General features: G+C 31.6%; 1 protein-coding gene across 2 annotated transcripts in view; it reads left to right on the plus strand.

The window, feature by feature from the left end:
• Positions 1 to 1,157: 1,157 nt before the first annotated feature.
• LOC148628763 (voltage-gated purine nucleotide uniporter SLC17A9-like) overlaps positions 1,158 to 22,389 on the plus strand; it is a 29,990-nt gene continuing 8,758 nt past the window's right edge. The window contains exons 1-8 of one of the 2 annotated variants that reach the window (XM_088593944.1): positions 1,158 to 1,279; positions 4,000 to 4,126; positions 4,686 to 4,905; positions 5,547 to 5,646; positions 9,950 to 10,023; positions 12,106 to 12,271; positions 20,303 to 20,399; positions 22,275 to 22,362. In XM_088593944.1, coding sequence (XP_088450070.1) covers positions 1,224 to 1,279; positions 4,000 to 4,126; positions 4,686 to 4,905; positions 5,547 to 5,646; positions 9,950 to 10,023; positions 12,106 to 12,271; positions 20,303 to 20,399; positions 22,275 to 22,362 — 928 coding nt within the window. In that variant the 5' untranslated portion in view covers positions 1,158 to 1,223. Of the gene's footprint in view, positions 1,280 to 3,999; positions 4,127 to 4,685; positions 4,906 to 5,546; positions 5,647 to 7,901; positions 8,002 to 9,949; positions 10,024 to 12,105; positions 12,272 to 20,302; positions 20,400 to 22,274; positions 22,363 to 22,389 lie in introns of both variants that reach the window. The other variant, XM_088593936.1, reaches the window with a different exon arrangement.

The raw sequence follows: 22,389 nt of genomic DNA on the forward strand, positions 1-22,389 counted from the left end.
AGAGGAAATAAAGACATGAACGAATAACAAAGGAAAATAGCCTGTTTATACTAAATAAACAAAAACAAAACGCGCTCACACAGAAAGTGAAAGTTCGAGTTGGTCTTCAAGATCGTACACCTAAAACTGTATTATATCATACACAAATTCTCAATAAAGATATCACAGATTTTTACCCATATTGGCCCCGTTAACGTCTAATATGATATTAAAGCCGAAATACCTCTATCATGGACTCAATGGAATTCAGAGATTGGATATAGCTTTATTATAGACTATATAATACTTACCATTAGGAATATAAAGTCCATGTTTTATTGGGGAAAACCAGTTGCAAAATTAGTGTAAAAGTTACATGATCAAATTATTAAATTAAAAAAAAAAACTGAATCAAAATTAAATGGATTTTTATATGCGCAACATAAATGAATGAAATGTATTGTGATGCAGGGGCATAGGAGAGACCCTGCATCCAAATACAGTCCATTCATTTAGTATACGCATATAAACATCCAACTCTTAATTCAATACCAGACTGTAACAACTGAAAGAATAAAACCACTTTGCGAAGTTAATAAAAAACAATCAAATATTTGAACGGCTCGGCATGAAATATAGGTTTGGTTGATGCACCATGATGACGAATACACTATCAAGAAAATATGATAAGAGGCTAAATATCCTATTTGAAGACACCAAGTAGTTAATTCTACATAATGTATAAGACTTATATAGCGGGATAAGTGTGCTTAAAACATATTTAACTATTCAATTATATTGTTTTAAAACAAAATGCCATATTTAATGTTTTCTGTTTGCTTTGATATATGTTTTGAATTCTGTTCAGTAATGGGCGTCAAATTGACAATAAAATATGTTCTATTATATTCCAAAATAACACCTTTTAATATATGAGAATATCATCATGTAGAAACATTTGTCATATTTATGTATTGATTAAAATCCTAATTCATGTAAAGTAGCATGAAATCTATATTTATAATTAGTATCCGTTACGGGCTGTTAGAATGGCGAATTTTGTCTATACTACCATGATAAAGTACTTAAGTCAGAGTGAACTGAAATAAGAAGGTCGGTTAAGAAATGGTATAACTAAATACCCAAAAATCTTTCACACCGTTTGTAATGAGTTTCTCTCCCCTATACTATATACTACCCCTATTGGAAAACAATTAATGATGACGTGACTACAGAATAAAACAATGCTCATGGAAAAGAAAAACGATGGGAGACCGATTGAAGGAAAATTTTGGTCCAGGTAGCGTATACCCGAATCATTAGTTTCACAATGAAGCTAACCATTCTTCATAGTTTCATAATTTCTGTCAATCAACTGTCAGTGTCAAGTCGTGTCTCTATGTTTTATCAGTTCAAGCATCTATCGATTAATGAAGATATATTTTGTTTGTGATGATCGAAAGGATGCACTAGTCCAATGGAAATATTACATTTCAATACCTTTTTAAAATTTTTTGCATGTTCCAATAATAACGTCCTCATTCCTCAGCTTACATGTATGTCTGGACCTATGCCACAAATAATTATTAGGTGCTCTAATCCACACAGGGTACTTGTAACAACTGAAAGTAATTTTGTCCTGGTACTCTTATGACCGCATGCATTGAGATTAGTATTTAAGAACATTTGGCATTGCTAATTCTGAGTCCTGTGACTGAAGGCATTCATCAATCAGTTCTATTAGGCATTGTAATTTACCCAGAATGGCCATATGCTAGTTTGAAACTACATGTATACTGAGTTTATGTTTGGTCTGTTTATGTTGTTCACCTGATTTTCCTCTGATCCTGCAACTCTCCTCTTTTTTATTTGGATAATGATATGTCGGGTTGGGGTCAGAACGTCTGAATTTCCTCTGACCCTGCAACCCTCCTCTTTTTTATTTGGATATTGATGTCAGGTTGGGGTCAGAATGATGTGCCATACAAAAAGTTGGAGATGCAGTGGTACTGCGGAGTATCACCCTTCACACACTTCTAACGACTTTCAGGTTGAAATTGTTTAGGTGATACATACCTGTAGTTTGATTCGGGATTCATTTTTCTTTATGTGGATGTAAGAATTGGATCCAACCAGGTGTTTTCATAATATGTTGTTCCAGTACACACACTTATTTAGATACACAAAGTAGGCGGTGTTTGTGCATGACGGAATCTCATTTGCATACGACCAAATCTCGCATGGGTCATGCGTAATAAGTTTTATAAGTTGGAAATATACAATATACAGAAGGGTCTTAAAAAAATATAATGCATTTTTGTTTTAAAAAAGTATAATTGTGTTGAGTCTGGAGGTAATCAAACATTTTGGATATCAGCACAGTTTGTCCAATCACAGTGCCCAGAAGTATTTACTTTAGTAGAGTACACATTAGGCCTACCTAAAATAGAGAGAAATAGTACCGTTCTACCTATAAAAGTCATACACAAAATGTTAGCATGTCAAAGGCCATGTCGACCTTGTTTAAATTCTGTAAATGTCATGGACAGCATGTCTTTTATTAGGATGGTTCCTGATAGTCTTGTAATAAACATGGATGTATAGGAACAGTACCACAGGGAAGGAGGCTGCAAAGTTTTACTCCAAGACTAATGATTTAGTTGTAGTAAAGGTTAAATCTGTGCCCCAAAAAAAATTAAATAAAATAAAAATGTTGACCAACTGACCCTATTATTGTGTAGAATGTAACCTTAGACATATTATTTTTTATGACTTAATCCCTTTAGAGGTTCAATGTACATAATGTTTGAAACCATTCTCTGACTGGAAAGTCTCTTTAGACACTGAATCCCTTAACAGATTATGAGATCTTCTACTACACCATTCCAGGAAGTTATATCTATACATGTACATGTTCTTACATTGTATTACTTTCAATGATTGATATAGGAGGAGGTCATTACTTATTAAATTTTGCAGTGTACTCATTCTGTGGTGCTTAAATGAGCATACATTGTAGTACTCAAAAATTGATTAGATAAGTATAAGTAATTTAGTAAATAGTGCAGTAATTTAGTAATTACTAATTATTATTACAGCAAAAATTAACACATGCAGATATGTTCATTTAATTAACAGAATCTACAAAAAATAAGTACAATGTTACTCAAAAATATGAATGTGTTACAGTCTCATTCAACATGTAGCTAAAAAAGGAACTTTAGGTTTTAGTACATGTATGGCTCATTTAAGGAGGTAGACCTAGCGTAAGGGACATACATGTAACTCTTAAAAATCATTTTCAATGTTTGTGTAAAGTATTCAACATCAATCTCTTGTAAGCATCAAAGTATCTTGGATTGATTATATTCTGTATCAAATGAACACTTGATAGGCTTTAGTGAAAGTGGATATGATACAAACATATTACTGATTTCAAGAGTCATGTCCCTTACCCAAGGTCTACCACCTGAAGTGTCATTTTTTGTAAGAATCAAGCAATGGGTGGCACTTTATATACCTCAGTTTGGTCTTTGTTGCCTCAAATATATTCAATACATCTAGAAAACAACTGAAAAGCTATTTTAATTTGTCCTGAAGCATCATTGTGACATCCATGTAGATATTTTTTGACTGTTGATAAAAGGAAAAGTGTGGGAAAATTTTCCTGCCATTTTTCCGTGGCACATTTCAATTAAATTTGGTCTATCAATATCTTAAAAAAGCAAATTTTACAAACACTTTGATAGTTATTTATGGAGGTTATGAGATATAAATACTTGGATAATGCAGTAAAATCTCTATGTATTTTTACTTCTTATGCCACACCTTATACACATTTTGCCTGATTCTTAGATGTAAGAAGTACTGAAATTCTTTAAATTAGAAAAAATGACTTATTTCTCAGAATTTGAATCCTGATCATTGCACTGTACAATACATGTACTGTACATGTATATAAGATGACATTTTATGTTTTTGTAGATGATTTCCATTATATATGTATGTTAATTCATTTAGGTCAGACAGGAAGAAGTGGGCATTTGGTCTGTTTCTTGGATGTACAGCTCTGTACTCATGCAGAACAGTTACTCCACTCTGTGTTGCAGTCATGGCCAAAGAATTTGATTGGGACAAAACTCAATCTGTAAGTTTTGGAATTACATGTAGCTATAATTATAATGAGACAAACATAACTGTAATTCTACACAGTTTGCAAAACATTGATAAATGACTAAGTTCCCCATATATCATAATGGCACATTCAATGTTAATCATTGAATCAGATAGAATGAAGAGGTAGTCAATGTTATTTGATTACTTGTACATTGTGTTATTAATTAAATCGGAGTCATTCTGAGATCCTGCTACAAATACGTATGGTTCGTTTGAGTACATATCATTGTTCTATTAATAAATTAGACACGTTTCTGTTAGCAGTCTTTCCAAAGGTTCAGTTTTTTTTTTCAGGACATTCGGTCCTGTGGTGACATACTATTTTCAGGACCAAACCAAGTTTTACCATCCATTTTGACCTGAATCAAGAATGACTAATATAGGAAATTTTCCGGACTTCCAGTCTGGTGTTCCAGATTTTTTTACTGGTCCTATCACACTTTTACCGCTGATATCTGATGGTCCGATGAACCTTCGGAAAGACTGTGTTAGTTACATTCATGTACATGTATATATTCTGTGTTTTTCAGGGTTCCATTCTTGGTAGCTTCTTTTGGGGATATACTATGACCCAGTTTTTAGGAGGTTACTTGAGTGACAGAGTTGGAGGAGATGTTGTAGTCCCTATAGCAGCATGTTTCTGGTCCCTATTGACATTCTGGACCCCACAGTTTGCCTACTTGTCAACAGATAAATATGTCACACTTCATATATTGGTGCTATCAAGAGTTTTCCTTGGGATGTTCCAAGGTAGATAACTTGTTGAATTGTTCTACAAGAGTGCTTTCCCCTGTCACACTTGTTATTTGCAGTGCTGTAGTGTGTGTGTATCATAATACATGTACATGTACATAAATGAGTGTATTACATGTACATGCATTTGGTACTAAGATTATGTGTGTGAAAAAAACCAACAACTAAAAAGAAAATATGTGAACAACAAACTATTTTTTCTGAATTATTGTTAAAATGTAGCAATTTTCATAGATTTTTAGAGTATTTCTATTGATTATACATATAATAAGTGCATAACATGTCTTATATTACTTTAAAATGTTTATTTTTGGGAGGAAGGAAAAAAATGTGAAAAGAATTTAAGTGCCTTTATTGTGAAATACAAAGTAATCACAAAATTGAATACATGTAGCTGCTTAATAAGAATTGACAACACAAAATATGAAAATAAGTATACAGTAAATATTAAATGAGAAAAACATACATATTTACAATCTGTGTACAAGTTTAAACTTTAAAAATACCTTTTTACTCCTGCTTGAAAGTGTTAAAGTACACGAAGAAGCTAGTGTAATCTTTAAATTTCCTAACACTGGAACTGACCTTTGAACACTGACAATGAGACTGATGATAATATTTTTTTTTTGTATAAACAGGATTTTACATGCCTTCAGTAACAAGTCTCATTGGACAGTTTATTGAGACTGAGCACAAGTCTTTATATACACCAATTATAGCAGCTGGACAGTATTTTGGGTATAAATTGGGTTGCTAGGCTGTATCTTTGGTATTAATTTGAGGGCTTCAAATTAGGTTTTACAGCAAAAGGAGTTGTTATATGGCATCCAGAAGAAGCTGTATAAAATAATGATTGATTAATACTTTTGATTTGTCATGTGTTGAAATTTAATCCTTGGTGACCCTCTTATCTACAAATGTAACTTACAAAAACTCTGTTTTATGGAGTTTTTCAATTATTTTGCATCCAAAGTTTAGATTCCTTCATGTCAAACTAGGATGTATGGACCTTTTTTAGTTAAAACTGCTTTGAAAGTTCTTTATTTGTGTCATCTTCATCTTGGAAGTCAATATGAAATCTATAGCTGTTTGTTAAGTTTCAGTTTATTTATGCCAATGATGGGTTCTCCTTTTAGTGTGGGATGAGCTTTTGAGTACTAGTTCATATAAAATACAGGCAATGTCTATGATCATTTTATTGTAGAAAAACCACTAAGCAAACCATGATTTTTTGGTCTTCATTTACTGTATTTTTATCTTTCATTAGTCTTTTCTGTAATTAGATCTGTATATTTAAGAAATCCATACATTCATTTTCTACGAGAATCTACAAAATCAAACTTAATCAAGAAGGATAACTCTTACAAAGTGACAATTCCATTCACAATCTACATTATTTTTATTTCCAAAGAGCAACAACTGAATGTCAAAGACTGGTTTTGTGGTCTATAACTGTTTCTGAAATAGAAATATAAGTGAATTTGGTGGGTTTTTGACCTGAATGAATCACTATCTGCCTGATTTTTATAAAGACTGATACTTAAGTATGTATACCTGTAGATAATGTACAGCTGCTCTCCTACTCAACATGTTTCTGGATTTGGTGAAAAAAATATGGCAAATTCAGTCCAAATCTTAGGTATGAATAAAATTTCACGTGATACTGTAAAAGAGGGTCACCCATAAATAAGTCATGTGTTCTTATTCAAATTTAATCAAATATGTTTTAAGAAATTTTATTTTCATATACTTTTCTAGATGAGTATTTTTTTCTAATTTCAAAACAGAACAATTATTGCTGAAGGCCTTCTGGTATATTCTGAAATTTTCTCAATACCATAGGCAAGTGTAATGTTACTGCATATTCGCAAATATTCAAGTATGATAGAAAACTCTGTAGCGGTAAGTTTCTGAGCTTTTGGAGTTACAGAAAATTGAATAGTGGTGTTACATTGTATAAAAACATTTATTATTTCTCCTTTACATTTTTTTTTCAAAATGTGAAAACTGTAGTATGAGTGCATTTCATTGAATTTGCCATTTTTTAAAACCAAATTCCCTCTTATAGAAATTGTCATGTTAGTTTTATACATGTTCATTTACATGTATCATATAAAACACAAATTTTTACCAAATTTTATCACATCATATTTGCAAGAATTGTCTCTCTTTAAGCAGGTATAATTTTCACAATGAGTAAGCAAGGGTACATCATTTTTAGTTTTTAAGTACCATTCTGTGTAAGAATCAGGCATTGGGTGGCACATCATAATTCTCAATTTCCTTTTTTTGCCTCAATTATATTCAATACATCTAGAAAACAACTGAAAAGCTGTTTGAATTAATTTTGAAGCATTTATAGCGTAGATATTTTTTGACTGAGTATATAAAGAAAGAGTGCGGGAAATTTGTTCCCAACTCTTTAACCCACCATTTTTCAATAGTGCATTTCAACTAAATTTGACCAATTAATATCTTAAAAGGCAAATTTTACAAACACTTTGATGGTTATTTCTGGAGGTTATCAGATATAAATACTTGTTTATGCAACAAAATCTCTGTGTTTTTCCCTTCATATGCCACACCTAATACACATTTTGCCTGGTTCTTAGACGCAGAAGTTCTTAAGTGCAAAAACTCAGGTGCAAAACTTCGAGATTACAGCTAACTGTACTTGCAGCTGTATGTAGATGTTGATAAAGTAGTAAAAATGAAAATGTGTTTGCTCTTACTCATGTAGATGCTTAGATGCCTGTTGTAAAGGAAAGACAACTCTTTAACACACAGGGGAGATCATTTTGATATTAATATTGATGTATATTTATCCCAAGCTGCATATTTGCTTAATAGCTTGTGAAGTATCTGAAAATCAAGTTTACATATTAATCAATATACATGTACATGTTTGCCGAGTGTGTAAGCTCCCATGTACAATTATTAATAACATGTCAATCTTTAGCTGTGTTTATGCTAGTTTCCTTCTAACTTCACAGGTTTCCATTATCCCAGTGTAAGTTCCATCATTTCAAGAAAAGTTTCTGAGCAAGATCGATCATTAACTTACAGCTTTATCTGTTCTGGATCCCATCTAGGGTAATATATGTAGTTCAATTTTAATTGAAGCTTTTCAGCCTTGTGACAATATTAGGCTAAAATGTGTTGATTGAAATGGGATAAAGGTACAATTTAGACTTACCAGATATAAAGAATTTCTTTTAATGTGTATAATGTATTTTGACTTTTTTAAAAATGTTTTATGCATTTTCCTTTTAGCTGGAGGTGATGGCTACAATTTTAGTACAACTAACATAAGAAAAGTTTAAAATTCGTCTTGTTTTTTTCATGAGGAAAAGTAAAAGACTAATTACCTATATTTTAAGCTGAGCATAAGCTGTAAGTGTAAGTGTTTGTAAGAATCAGGCAAAATTGGAAAAATTAGCAACATGCATGTCAAAACCCCACCGATTTGACAATGTAATATCACTCAAGGATACGTTCTCTATTTAAAAACACTATTATTTGATTTCTACATCACTGGCTTTGTTCAGAAATTTTTCAATAGACTGTTAGAAAAATGAGGTTTTTGACAGAGTTATCTTCCTTTGAAATGTTCATTTTCAGTTCATTTCAATGAAATCATAACTCAATGGTCCAGCATGATATGGAAAATATTGTCAGGTTTCCTTGATTCTGATTGTGAAAATAGTCAAATTATACTATCAAAATGGTGTTTTTTTATACTGTTTTTCACCAACTGCCTGATTCTTACAGATACTGACACTTATTACTGAAATAGTGGCTCATAGTTTTTTACCTTTTGATCATATTTCAGGTGTAGAAATTTGGTTTTATTGATATTTTCTATGAAAAATAATTATTCACATTTTACAAACATGAGAAGTCAAAACAAAATTTTTTGTTGATAATTGATATGGAATAACAAAGGACTGGTTACCATAGGGATATTTACTTTTGCACTTATTTTGTGCGAAAATGATCATGTATGCCTGATGATTTTCTTTAGTTTATTTTCTAATTACATTTCTTTAGCTAAGATGCTTATGGACTTCTGCCACCTTAGACATGTTAGAATAGTTCCTGTATTTTTTCTTTTTTTCTTTTAGCATGCTTGGTCAGTCTTAGAGACATTTTACACCTAGAGTCTGGTTCTTTTACTTTCTGTGGTCATTAAGAGGGTGTCCATGCAGAAACCAGGCAGTGGGTGGCACATGACAAATTTTGTTTTTCCAAAAATTTTCATCCATTTCATATTGCAAAAGCATCCTTTCTTATAGTTGAATGTTGGTTTTCGATTTACTTCAATAGTTAAAGAGAAATTGATTACATAAAAGGCTTTGAAATTTATTGAAAAGGGAGATAACTCTTTCATTTTGTGCAAAATTTGGTTGTTTTCTTAGGGAACTTCAATATCATTTCCATTGACGATTTGAAAAATGTCTGTTTACTATTTGACAAACATATAATTTAAACATTACATTAAAGCAAAAAAAAATCAGTGGGATATAATTTACCATATGCCAATCATATCATAGGGTCTGCCTGGTTTTTGTTTGGACACCCTCTTAACTCTTGACTCAATGTGTTCCCAATTTTATTGTCAAATTTAAAAATAAACTTTTCATACAATGAATTATTCGTTGATAGTGTACCATGAATCAACAATGAAGACAAAAGTTATGTGAAGAATGTAATGATATTTCATTGACTTATTACAGCTAGTATATGTTATATTAGATGGATAAAAATTGACATTATGCAATATGTAACATGCTTAATATATTACGAAAAAGATAAAAAGGACGATTACTTTTTCTTTCAAATTAAAGAAATCAAACTTATGACTTTATGTTTTAATTCACTAGGCTTTACTTTGACAAACAGTGTGTATAAGAAAGTGACAAAGTTTTAGAAGAGATTGTGATGCATAAACTTTTTCTTCATGCTTATTAAAAAAAAAAAGAAAAGAAATACCCTTGGATAACAGCATGTCAGTGGAAGTTTTCTTTATTTTTTTTTTCAGAACACTACTTAGTGGAAGTATAGGATCACTGCTTATGGAGAGATATGGCTGGCAAAGTGTATTTTATTTTATAGGTAGGTGGTGTATTTCTGGTAACAATATGACTAGACATTTTTATGTCTTTTGATAAAGAATGTAATAGTTGGATGTTACAATGCAGCATTTTATTTTTACATTCAATTAAAACCAGTGTAACCAAAGGAGTATGTTCAGAAAATGTCAAAATCAGCCCCAAAAACTAAAGTGTTTCAAAAAGTTCGAAAATTGCATAATTTACTTGTTGAATATGTGCCATCATTAAAATCAAATTTTCATTGCAGGTAATGCATGTATTGCTCTACAAATGTAGATGAAAATAACGCAAAATTAAAAAATTACGCCGATATGTTTTAAAATACTGTAAACCAACTAATATTTGCGTTAGTAAACTTTCGTGAATTTTAGTCAATGGACTGATTCGTGGATACTAATTTTCGCAATATTGACATCACTGAAAATTAATAATCACGGATCTATGACTATCTTGTAAAATAAAATATAAATAAAAATGAGTTATCTTTCATTGTCTTGTCATGTTTTCCTATGGATATCCCTCCTATATGACAGGAAACCACCATTTATTGCATAGTTACTGACTTTGTCTTGTCAACTGCCTATCAATATTTATGGATGAATGATTTTAATGCTACAAAACATTATTTTATTGTGAATTAAAAAGAAATATTTTATATACCTATCTTATGTATTTTTTCAGGTATTAAGACAAAAATTAAAATCAAAGAAAGATAACTGTATTTGATCAACCGGAAAATTTGATGGAAAAATTGTACAAAAAACACCCAACCTGATCAATCCAATTTCCCCGACTTGTTCATGGATATAAACTTTCGCAATTTTCACAGGCTCGCGAAAACCGCGAAAATTTATATCAGGCAAAAATTTCTTGGTTTACAGTAGTTTATTTCATGAGACAAACATGTATTTATTTAGAAAATATAGAGTGCATTTGTTGAACTCCTGGTTATTTATACAAAAACAGCCTTCTGTACCACCAAAACTCCTGATGGATGATTTTGTTGTTCATAACTTGCGCTCTATATTTTTGGATTGAAACCTACCCTTTATCCTCTCATTTTTGTGAAAATTCTCTGAAAACTGTATACAAGCACAGTTTTGTGCCCTCCTTGTGACTAAATTATGACACAACAGCTTGTATTTTCGTATATTAGTGTTAATATATAATTTGGCTTAAAAATGGGCAAATAGAAAATTTTAAATAGTTAGTTGAAACTTTGGCAAAATAGTAGGCCTGAAACTAGTGTTAATGATTTAATCCCTTCATTTAATCTTTTTACAAATGTCACTTTAAATATTATAGTTGACTGTTTATATTGCTAACTGGACAATACTTTAAAGGAATTTATTATTTTTCAAATATACATTTGATAAAAGGATGCTTTAATTTATATTATTTTGCTCTTGAGTTATGGGACTTTGAACACTAAACAGGGGCATTATATTTTATTGGTGTACATTTGTGTATCTTTCAAATATTTTTATCAAAAAAATGTCAATGGGAATATGCAATTTTGTTTGTAACTTCTATGATTAGTTTTACTGTGTTTTCCCCTTGTTACTTTCCTGTTAATCTGTAATTTAGTTTGTTAATTTTTCATCAGCATAACTTTAGAAAACTTGTGGGAATGACAGAGTTAGAAATAGTAGCTTGCCTGCCAGCCTGAGACTGGCTATTTTTTTGGCAGGACTGGCTAATTGTAGCAAAAATTTATTTAGCCATGTAGTAAATATATTGAAAAAATTGTATTCAGGACTGGCTAGAATTTGAGTGAGTTTCCTACCCTGGGGATGATTTGTCTGTCCATTTAAATTTTGTCACAATGATGTCATTTCTAATAGATTGATTGATTGATTTCAAATTTGCTATGTGGCTTTATATAGAAGAGGCATCATACATTATAAGTATTTTAGTTCTGTTTGATATGAAACTTCTGTTTTGTGGGACTTTCCCATTGAAAAGTATGCCTTACTTGTGTAGGGTTATACCTAGCCTGTCATTCCATGCATTATTCTTAGTTGGACAGTAACATAGATAGTTAGTGTTGTTATTAACAATTCTTTTTTTATACATTTTTCAGGTGTTTGTAGTGTTTTATGGATGCTGGGACTTAGATATTTTTTAATAGCAAAACATCGGAAAAAATACTTACCGTTTATATTAGCGGACAATGTAGAAGAAAAACATATAAAAATAGAAAGAGAAAAAGTGCCGTGGTTAACACTGTTTGTAAAGCCAGCCTTTTGGTAAGTGTATCTAAAATCTATGTAGGATTTCCTATTCTACTTTAAAATAGTATTGTTATTATCCCATACCATGAAATTTACTGAAGACATGCATAAACCTTTTGTGTCTAATTTCCTTTTATATCAGAGATTTATTGCTTTCTGAACCTTTGTATTAAGAGACTGTCCATGCAGAAATCAGGCATTTCCTTTGGTGTGTGTGGCACATTGTAAATTTTATTCCACTGAATTATTTGTTCCAATGTAATGTTTATAAAATTTGTATGCTTAATAGTATAAAGTTTGTTTAAAATCAACAATTGATGGCTCAGAAAATGATATTGAAGTTCCCTACCAAAGCAACTAAATTTTGCATAAAATTAAAGAGATATTTTCCTTTTTCATTGCTTTCTATGAAATTTATTCCTCTTTAACCATTGCTGTTAATCAAAAACCAACATTCAACTTTATAAAAGGATGAATTTGTGATATGAAATGGACAAATTTATTTCTAAACTAAGTTCGTCATGTGCCGCCCACTGCCTGGTTTTTGCTTGAACACCCTCTTAAAGCCAAAACCTAACTTACATCAAACAAATCATTAGGCTGAACACAGTATACACTAACAATTTTTTTACCTTTTCACCACTAAAATGTCAAATCATTGTAGTCTGAAAGCATTGGCATTGGCATTGTTGGTAGGGTTTATAATCTGTCTTGCTCCTTTTGATTGGTATGGCAAACCATACCAGAATTTTTAATGGAATCTTCAAAATTAAAAAAAAAATTGTTTGTGGTCCCAGCTTATTGTCACAAATATTTGTCAAGCTCTAAGATGACACCAGGAATATCAAACCATTGTTTAAAATGTGTTATATACAATTAGCCATTGAAAAAATATTTCTGTGGACCTGATATCATCTCTTTCGGTAGGTTGTTTATTTATTTGTTATCAGGAACATAGTTTTGTACTCCATTTTGGGGTTTTTGATCCTTTTGGATCAAAATACCTTATGTCACCGTTTTTGTCTGGAAATACCCTACACAAAAATGTAGTCCAAATGTAATCCCTTTTACTTTTATATCATTCAATATACCTTTTATAACCAGTGAATTTCTTTCTAGCAAGTGTTCAGCTCAATGATATTTTATTATTTCTGCAAAGTAAATCAAAATCAGATGATTATTTGAGGGACCCCTTTTTGGCCTTGAAAATGTTTAGTTATCAAATAGCATTTATTGAATACAGTTCTCGCAGTGATGTCTCAAGAAATAATAAATATGTTAGGAATGATCCATTTAATTGTAATACCATCATTGATATTTTATTGTTAATAAACAGGAAGTGAAGAGGAGTGATCTTAATCAAGTAAAATTGGCAGGAAAATTCCAAAAGTGTCAAGTTTTGTTGCTAAATCTTATGTTCATAAGCTAAAATTGATTTTATTTGAGTAAAATTACAGTGTAGGATAAATACTTAATTAAAATAGTTTTTGAAGGTAAATGCAAATTAACTTTTGGACAGGTCTAAAAATTTGGGAAAAAGCCGAACTGAAACAATACTTGTAAATGTGAGTGAAGTTGGATACTGTTTAACTATTGATTACACTTGATACTTCAGAAATTGGTTGTAAAGATTGACATTCAGTTTTTACAATTTTGAAAAAAAAAATAGTTCTAAATAATATGGGAAACACAAATGTATGTACAGATTTATTTACATCAGTGTTCTTCCCAGGCCCTTAAAGCACTGCCCTTTACAGCACTATCAAGTTTGAGCGCTGTGCTATCGACCTCAGTACTTTGTTATCTTGCTACCAGCAAAGTGCTGTAACATCATGTTACAGTTTTTATTAGAATCAAAAACCTCCAGTTCACTTTGATGATATATGTTATTGATTTAAACTAAAAAGATAATTAGGCTGCAAGGATAAAAGTCGATATTCTGGTGACTGAAAAAATATGGATTCCTGAGGCTTATAAAGCTCAACAAAAAAAAGTGTATTTTTTTTGTGTTAGTTTTGTTTCTTAAACAAAAGCATTGAGTTTATTATTGGTGTATTGTTGATATCTGCATACTTCCCTTATTCCAGTATTAAATCACAGGCCCTTGGGACCAGTATTTTTTTTTTATCACAAAAAATATCGTTAAATCATTTTGTTTCTTATTTAAGTTGTTATGTGTTTTCTCAGACATGTCCGCTTTCTATTTAATGCTGTTTATACTATGCCCAGTTTTAGAGAAGGAGATAGACAAAAAAACCAGGATGACACTCATTGACCAACCACTAATGCAGGAATCTAATTTGGACATAAAGAAAGAATATGTATCCCACTTAAACATTTAAAAAATCGATATACTGTGTATTTCCTTTAAAAGATAATTTCATTTGATTGCATTATTTTCTCACAGAAACAGGCTCTGTAATAAACAGGAATCTACTGTAATTGTAAAGGTTAAGTTAAACAGAAGTGTTATTCATTATAACTTGTTTACTTAGTCAAAAGTGATGAATAAAGGATTACATGTTAATAATGAATTGATAGCCAAAGTGAAGATCTAGTGCATTTAGTAATAAATTCATGAAACTAATTTACAGTAGTTTTGACAAAGTCGTTTAACAACCTTGTTGGTATGCCTCACAGAAAGGAATAATGTTGAGGAACTGATTTACAGCAATTTTGACTAGATTGTTAAGTCTGCGCCATGAAAACTGATTTGTTCAATGTGTCATAGTTTTCCTGTCCTCTTTCATCTACCCAGGACTTGACTTTTTATGAGCAACTCGGCGGGTTTTTCTAGAAAAGTAGAGGACTCTTACCCTACCGGTACACCTGGTCCATGCTCCCAGTTTTTAGTGGAGTCCTAGTTGCTCATTTGCTTTTGTTACTTTGTATGTATGATTTAAGTTACTTTATGTTCTTAGTTGTGTATGTCTGTTTTCTATATCTGGTCTTAGTCACTGGATTACATTCTTTTGATTACCGCTATAACCTTGGTTCCCTTGATTACTCTTAAACAACCTCGTAGGCAGGCCTCCTGGAAAAGAATAAATTTTCACTGCTACCACTCTCTCCAAAGAAGAGATTATGGAAAACCATAAATCTGTGCTAACGTCTTTTGGTCTCTCTACCAAGGACGATGATTGTGATTTACCGTCTATGTACTGGATTCCTAAACTTCACAAGAATCCATACAAACAACGTTTCATAGCTGGATCTGCAAAATGTACCACCAAACCTCTTTCAAAACTTTTAACTTCTATACTCACAACTGTCAAAGAGGGTCTGCATTCCTACCACAACACTTGTTACTCCCGTAGTGGTATTAATTCAATATGGATCCTGAAAATTCGAAAGATCTTTTGGAGACAATCAGTTCAAGACTATTATCTGAATATAATAGCATTAAAACCTATGATTTTTCAACACTGTATACTTCTATTCCCCATACTCAGTTAAAATCCCGACTTAAAAACATTATACATCGTTGTTTTTCCAAAAAAGAGGGTACACCTAGATACAAATATATAGTTCTTGGTAGAGATTCCTCATACTTTGTAAGAAATAATTCCAAATATAGAGAGGAAGATGTGTACAAAATGCTGGAATTTTTAATCGACAACATATTTGTCCAGTGTGGTGGACGTGTTTTTCAACAAACGGTCGGCATTCCAATGGGAACAAATTGTGCTCCTTTATTTGCTGACCTATTCCTTCATTCTTATGAGGCTGACTTTATAGCTGATCTGATCAGAAAGAAAGAATATCGTTTGGCTAGATCCTTCAATCTCAGTTTCCGCTATATAGATGACGTATTATCTTTAAACAATCCTAATTTCGGGGATTTGATACATCGCATCTACCCAAAAGAACTTGAGATAAAGGATAATACAGACACTGTGAAGTCAGCCTCATATCTTGACCTACACTTAGAAATTGATGGTAAAGGAAAACTATTGACCAAACTTTACGACAAACGTGATGACTTTTCATTCAGAATTGTTAACTTTCCTTTCAGCTGTGGCAACATCCATTCGGCTCCTGCGTATGGAGTGTTCATATCACAACTCATACGTTATGCCTGAGCTTGCCGAAACTACGCAGACTTTTTGTATCGTGCTAGAACTCTAACAAATAGGCTTCTGGAACAGGGTTATGTTGCTACAAGATTGAAGTCATCACTACAGAAGTTTTATGGTCGTCATCATGAACTCGTGGATCGTTATGGTGTATCCATCAGCACCATGAAAACTGATGTATTCAACGGGTCATAGTTTTCCTTTCCTCGTTTGTCTACCCAGGACTTGACTTTTTATGAGCAACTTGGCGGGTGTTTCTAGAAAAGCAGAGGACGCTTACCCTACCGGTGCACCTGGTCCATGCTCCCAGTTTTTAGTGGAGTCCGAGTTGCTCATTTACTTTTGTTAATTGTATGTATGATTTTAGTTACTTTATGTTCTTTGTTGTGAATGTTTGTTTTCCATGTCTGGTCTTTGTCCATGGATTACATTCTTTTGATTACCGCTATAACCTTGGTTCCCTTGATTACTCTTTTAAGAAACTAATTTACTGTAATTTGAATACCATTCAATATGATAATCAGACAGAAAATGGCTCGTATAAAGTTCCTGGTCAAAGCTTTTTGGCTCATGTGGACCAAAGGTCGATCTGAGCTTATGCTATCACTTTGTTTTCATTGACATTTGTAGTTACCATTCTTGTTAACATTAAAAAAAAATTTCTCCTGATAAACTTAAATCGGTCCAAAGAGTGTAAGCAAATATGATCAACAGCATTATTCTGGTTTCTACTTTAAAAATTGTGTTGATTATATTGATTAGGAAATTAACATGGCCATCATGTGTATCAATAGAACACAGGCATTTCAAGTTACATCATAAAACAAATGAGAGATAGAGAAAAATAAATGGCAACCTTCCTTTTTTTAGCAGGAAGTAGTAATGCCCTTATTAGGTTGACTCCTGATTAGAGTTATTGCCCTTGAAAGATGAACAATTATGTTTTTAATGCAGTTAGTAATTATTAAAACACCCACAAACAAAGTTTGGGGTGGTATATGGGAATCACTTCCTCTGTCTGTGTGTCTGTCTGTGTTAGGGAGATTATTGAAATTAAGGGTTGATCATGTTAAAACCTTTTAAATGCAACTCCTTCTGTAGGAAGGTTTGGTATTATATGTAGATGTGCATACTATTGGATGATGTCAAAAGGGAGATTATCCAAATTTAGGGTTTTACATGTTAAACCTCATAAGCCAAACTCCTCCTTAAGGTTCAGCTAAAGTCAATATCTAGGACATTCCTTAATGAAATGTTTTCATTCATAATTTTAATAATACTGGTACATTAAATTTTGGGGCTGAACCATTACTAAATGCATTTTTGTATGTATTGAACACTCAAGCTTAAATCAAACTTAGTAAAAAAATGTTCTATAACTTTTATATAAAATTATTTAACAACATAATTTAAGATAAATCTACAGCTCTCAAAACCAAGATTTGAAGTCTCAAATTCATATAGTCCTGTTCCTGAATGTATTATGCAGTGCAAGCTATCATTAAGTTTCTTGAAAAAATTGCAATTTCTTCAAGCTTAGATGAATTGAGATATTTTATGCCATGATCCGAATAAATACATGTATCAACACCAGTAAACATAAAATATTAAAAAAATATTTCATTCAAGTCTGGCAATCTAACCATCCCTAAAATCAATCCTAGTCTAACTTGGTTGTATGGAACCCAACTAAAAAATTTTATAGCAATTTATACATGTATACTTTTTTTTCCTGACGCAGTCGGTATTGAGTTGGCTTGGACATCATGTGACATCGATGATGCTTTACCATGGCAACCTAACCGATGTAGTTTACAACCTCGCATTTCATTGGACAAATGTGATAACAATCGTATAATTTAAGGTTTGATTGGGGGCATTGGTGTTTGGAATATTTTCAATTACTTATCTTGCATATACTTAATAATTGGAAATAGTTAACTTGTTGAAGCAATAAAATAATAGAAATACAAAACATAGTACAGTGATCACACATGTCACAAAATAAGATATGAATCAGATTTGGGTATTAACAAAGTGAGAAAATGTGTCAGCTATCTGTTTTAAAGACAGTACTTGTTACCTCTATTCCTAAAAAGTAGGTGATTTAAGCCCAGAACCAATCACTTCAAAATTTCAAAATTTTGCACCTGCTTAAATAACCTGCTATATAGTACTTTAAAACCGTTCTTCAAACTGTGACATACACGTACTTTGAAAGGTGTAAATTTATTACCAGATAGTTAACGCTATGTATGGGCTTATAAACTTCTCATTTTTGTCCCCCACCGCAACACGGAGCGGGGACATAGAAATCCTGGTGTCCGTTCGTGCGTCCGAAGCTTGTGGACGCAACTTCTCAGAAACCGCTGAAAGGAATTTGACCAAATTTTGTAGGATTGTTTGTCACCATATGTAGTTGACCATACTTAACCGTTATTTTGATTCGACAATTTTTATGGGAGTTATGGGACTTTATTCATTTTTCACGTTCTTTTTTTTGCGGATTTTTTGTTGTTGTTTGAAGAATTCTTAACCTAACTTAATTTGATTCATTAAGATACATTAACCTTGTTTTGCCACATGGACTTATGAAAGCACTTAAGTTTTGAATCTGCTATTTATACAAGTGTCAAACATTTGTAATTCAACTCTTTCTACGGCGACGTGGGTAGCATTCTTGTTATTCATTAATTCATTATAGTATTTATGTAATTTTTGGTGCTACATTTTATGTGTCCAAAATCAACTTAACTGTGTACTGAATCAAAGTTGATTATGATTTCATGTGATGTAATATTTTTATGTCTTTGACAACCAATCTGGATAGTTGTATGGCAAACAGATTTCCAGTCTTTTTGTCCTCCTAGTCTTGGTAACTGATTTTTGATTGGTATTTTATAAACTTCTATGTAAGGAATCTTTCATTATGAAACTTAGTCCGCAAGCACTGAGACCTTGAAATGCTTTGATTGCATGATTTTTTTTTATTGTTAAGTTTTCTTTGGTTCATTCAAAATACGGCATTTTCTTAATTTGTCAAATATAACATCATTTGCATCACAATTTACATAGGTATATTTATGACTAAGATGTATCCTCCCAGCAGTGCATGTATACAAAATAAGGGTGCTGTCTAAAATACAACCTTTGTGTATATGTTTAAGGACAGAATAAAATGTGAGGCAAAAAAACAAAACAAAAAAACATTCATTTTCCTAATAATTATATATTTTACTATGTTTTGAACAATTTTAATGTTATTACAACCGAGTTGAAATTTTTGGGTCTGCTCCTGCACCTTTTCACACCACAATGTTTCAACCTGATTTACAACAAATTTGTACAAAGCAGGGATTGTTAGATTCTATACAGTGGGAGTTCAACTATTGCAAGTTGGTTATTACATCATAAAAGGTATAGAAAAACCACAGCAGGGTGTAAATAATAGTACAGTGCTTAAAAAAAAGGGGGGGACCAGGGTGTAAAATTTCATACAATTAAAAATATCATACAAATCAAATTCTCTTCTTGGTTTCAGTAACTAAAAAAGAATAACATCTCTTTATTATTCATTGAACATAATTTTCAAAAAGAAGTTACACATAAGTTTTAATTTATACTGCAACTGTTCTATTTGAGCAGTCAAAATGCATTGACCCTATATTTACAAGTGATATATGGTCACTGACTGAATTTAACTTTTCTGTCCTGATGTTATGACATCTTGACAAAAACTTGGATATAAGAATTTGACTCAAACTGGTGGAAATGTTTGGCATAGCCTTGCATTTTCCTGTGCTTCTAAACCTCATCTGAATATCAGTTTTAAGTCAAGTCACTAGTGCACTGATATTGTCTATATATACAGTATTAGTGCACATACTGCACATGTACTTCACTTTGCATCATTTATTTTTGTTGACCTTAAAATGATGCGTGGTAATGTTTGTACTTACTTTCTTTACAGGTCTCTAATGGTTGGTCATTTCTGTGAAAATAATGCATTTTATATCCTGTTGTCATGGTTACCAACATATTTTCATGAAAATTTCCCAGATGCCAAGGTAATTTTTTTTTCAAATGTTTTTTTTTTTTAATAACAATCATGTTTGCATGTTTTGCCTACAGTCAATTGGCAATGGGAGCCTTTTTTCATTGCTTTTACTTTCTGATGATTTCTTTCTCATTCTGTTTGTGGTTTTTTATACTAAAAAATATTGGCAATGTCAAACAATGTCATAATATGGAATTAACTGTGACATTGCCAACTAAGAGGGATTCCATACAAAAACCAGGTAGTGGGTGGCAAATGACAAATTTTGTTTTCAAGAAACTTCCATCCATTTCACATCACAAATACACCATTTCTCTATGCATTATTAGGTCACAATGTAATGGAATGGAATCGAATGGTAGTTTTTGATTAACTTCAAAGATTAAATACAATTAAATTACATTGGAATCATTGAAATTCACATTGAAGAAAGGAAGATAACTCTTTAATTTGGGCGAAATTTGGTTGTTTTGGTAGGAAACTTAAAAATCATTTTCTGAGCCATCCATTGTTGATGTAAAACCAACTTTATGCTATTTGATATACATTTGATGTATACATTACATTGGAACAAAAAAATCAGTGGAATAAAATTTACCCTGTGCCAGTCATATCATAAGACCTGCCTGATTTTGTAGGGACAGCCTCTTAATAGAGTAACATGAGTTTTGAATGTCTTGACTGAATATCACATGTCACGCCATTCTGTTATTGACATCAAACCAGACATTATTTTGTTAAGAGATAACATTTTACAGAAATAGCTGACTTCAAAGCTTCAAAAGACGAAAAAAATTTACCAGCTCAAATAAATTGTAGATGTACTGTTACAGTTTTTTACAAGGTCTATGATTATAGTCAGTTTATAAATACAGTGCATTTTGTTTGATAATAGTTTCTCTGTGGTAGTGCTTGATGATTTTATGTATCATTTTGTGAGATGCTTATTGTCTATACACATGCTGAAGCACATTGATAAAGCATAGAATAAATGACAACATTTGTTGCCATATGTTTGGGAAAACACCTGAAAACATCTCTTTGTCATAGGTTTTAGAAAGCACCTTAAAACATCTGTTTTTCATATGTTTAGGACCTCATTGAAACAAATAGGAAAAATATATGTTGAGGTAATGGATTAATTAATGAAAAAAAAAGTTTAAAAGCTGATATAGTAATTATATGTTTTCCATATGACTTTAAAAATGATTAGTTTTGTTTTTGTATGATTTTGGAAATAAATATATGTATTTCAATATGCACAAAAACAAATATTTCTATATTGTTCCTAAACATACATGCATTTTGCAATTTTCTCTGTGATGCCACAATTGCTGTCCATTGTTAAGTAGCTTTGTTTCCAATTAATCACCTTTTCTTACTTTTATTTATAGTTTTAAAAAAATTCTTCAATATTGCACTTCAATATTACATTGATAAGTTAGTGTTCTAAGTGTAGAAATCATTTTTATACTTGCTTAACATAGTGGTTAGGTATTATGTGATACCCTAAGAAAAATTTTGAGGTTGCCTGTCCTTCCGTCTGTCAGTCTGTCTTTCAGCAGTTTCCAGATGATAAATTTAGAACAGATCAGTTGATTTGAAACTCTGCACAGTTGTTTAGTACTATAAAATACAGGTTAAAATTAATTTTCAGCTAAATCAAAAAAATACTTTTCAAGTAATGTCATTTATCTCTCTTTACCCTCCCCCTTTTTTACTGATGCATGTTTCCAGATGATTGATCAAGAAAGAATCAATGAATTGTTTTGAAATTTTGCACAGTTGTTTATTATTTAGTATTAACAACATGAAGGGGTATCATTTAATGTCCCATTAGATTCCGTATTTTTCTTTGTTGATTTTAAAACTTGATATTTTTCAGGGCTGGGTATTTAATGTTGTTCCTTGGATTGTCTCTATGTTTAGCTCTGTTTTTAGTGGTTGGTTAGCAGATTATTTGTTAGAAAAAGGTAAGTTGATATTTGACAACATCAACA

The sequence above is a fragment of the Perna viridis genome, chromosome 1 (genome assembly GCF_037379345.1).
Source record: "Perna viridis isolate PV_CMFRI_1.1 ecotype Kerala chromosome 1, ASM3737934v1, whole genome shotgun sequence".
Taxonomy (NCBI): domain Eukaryota; kingdom Metazoa; phylum Mollusca; class Bivalvia; order Mytilida; family Mytilidae; genus Perna; species Perna viridis.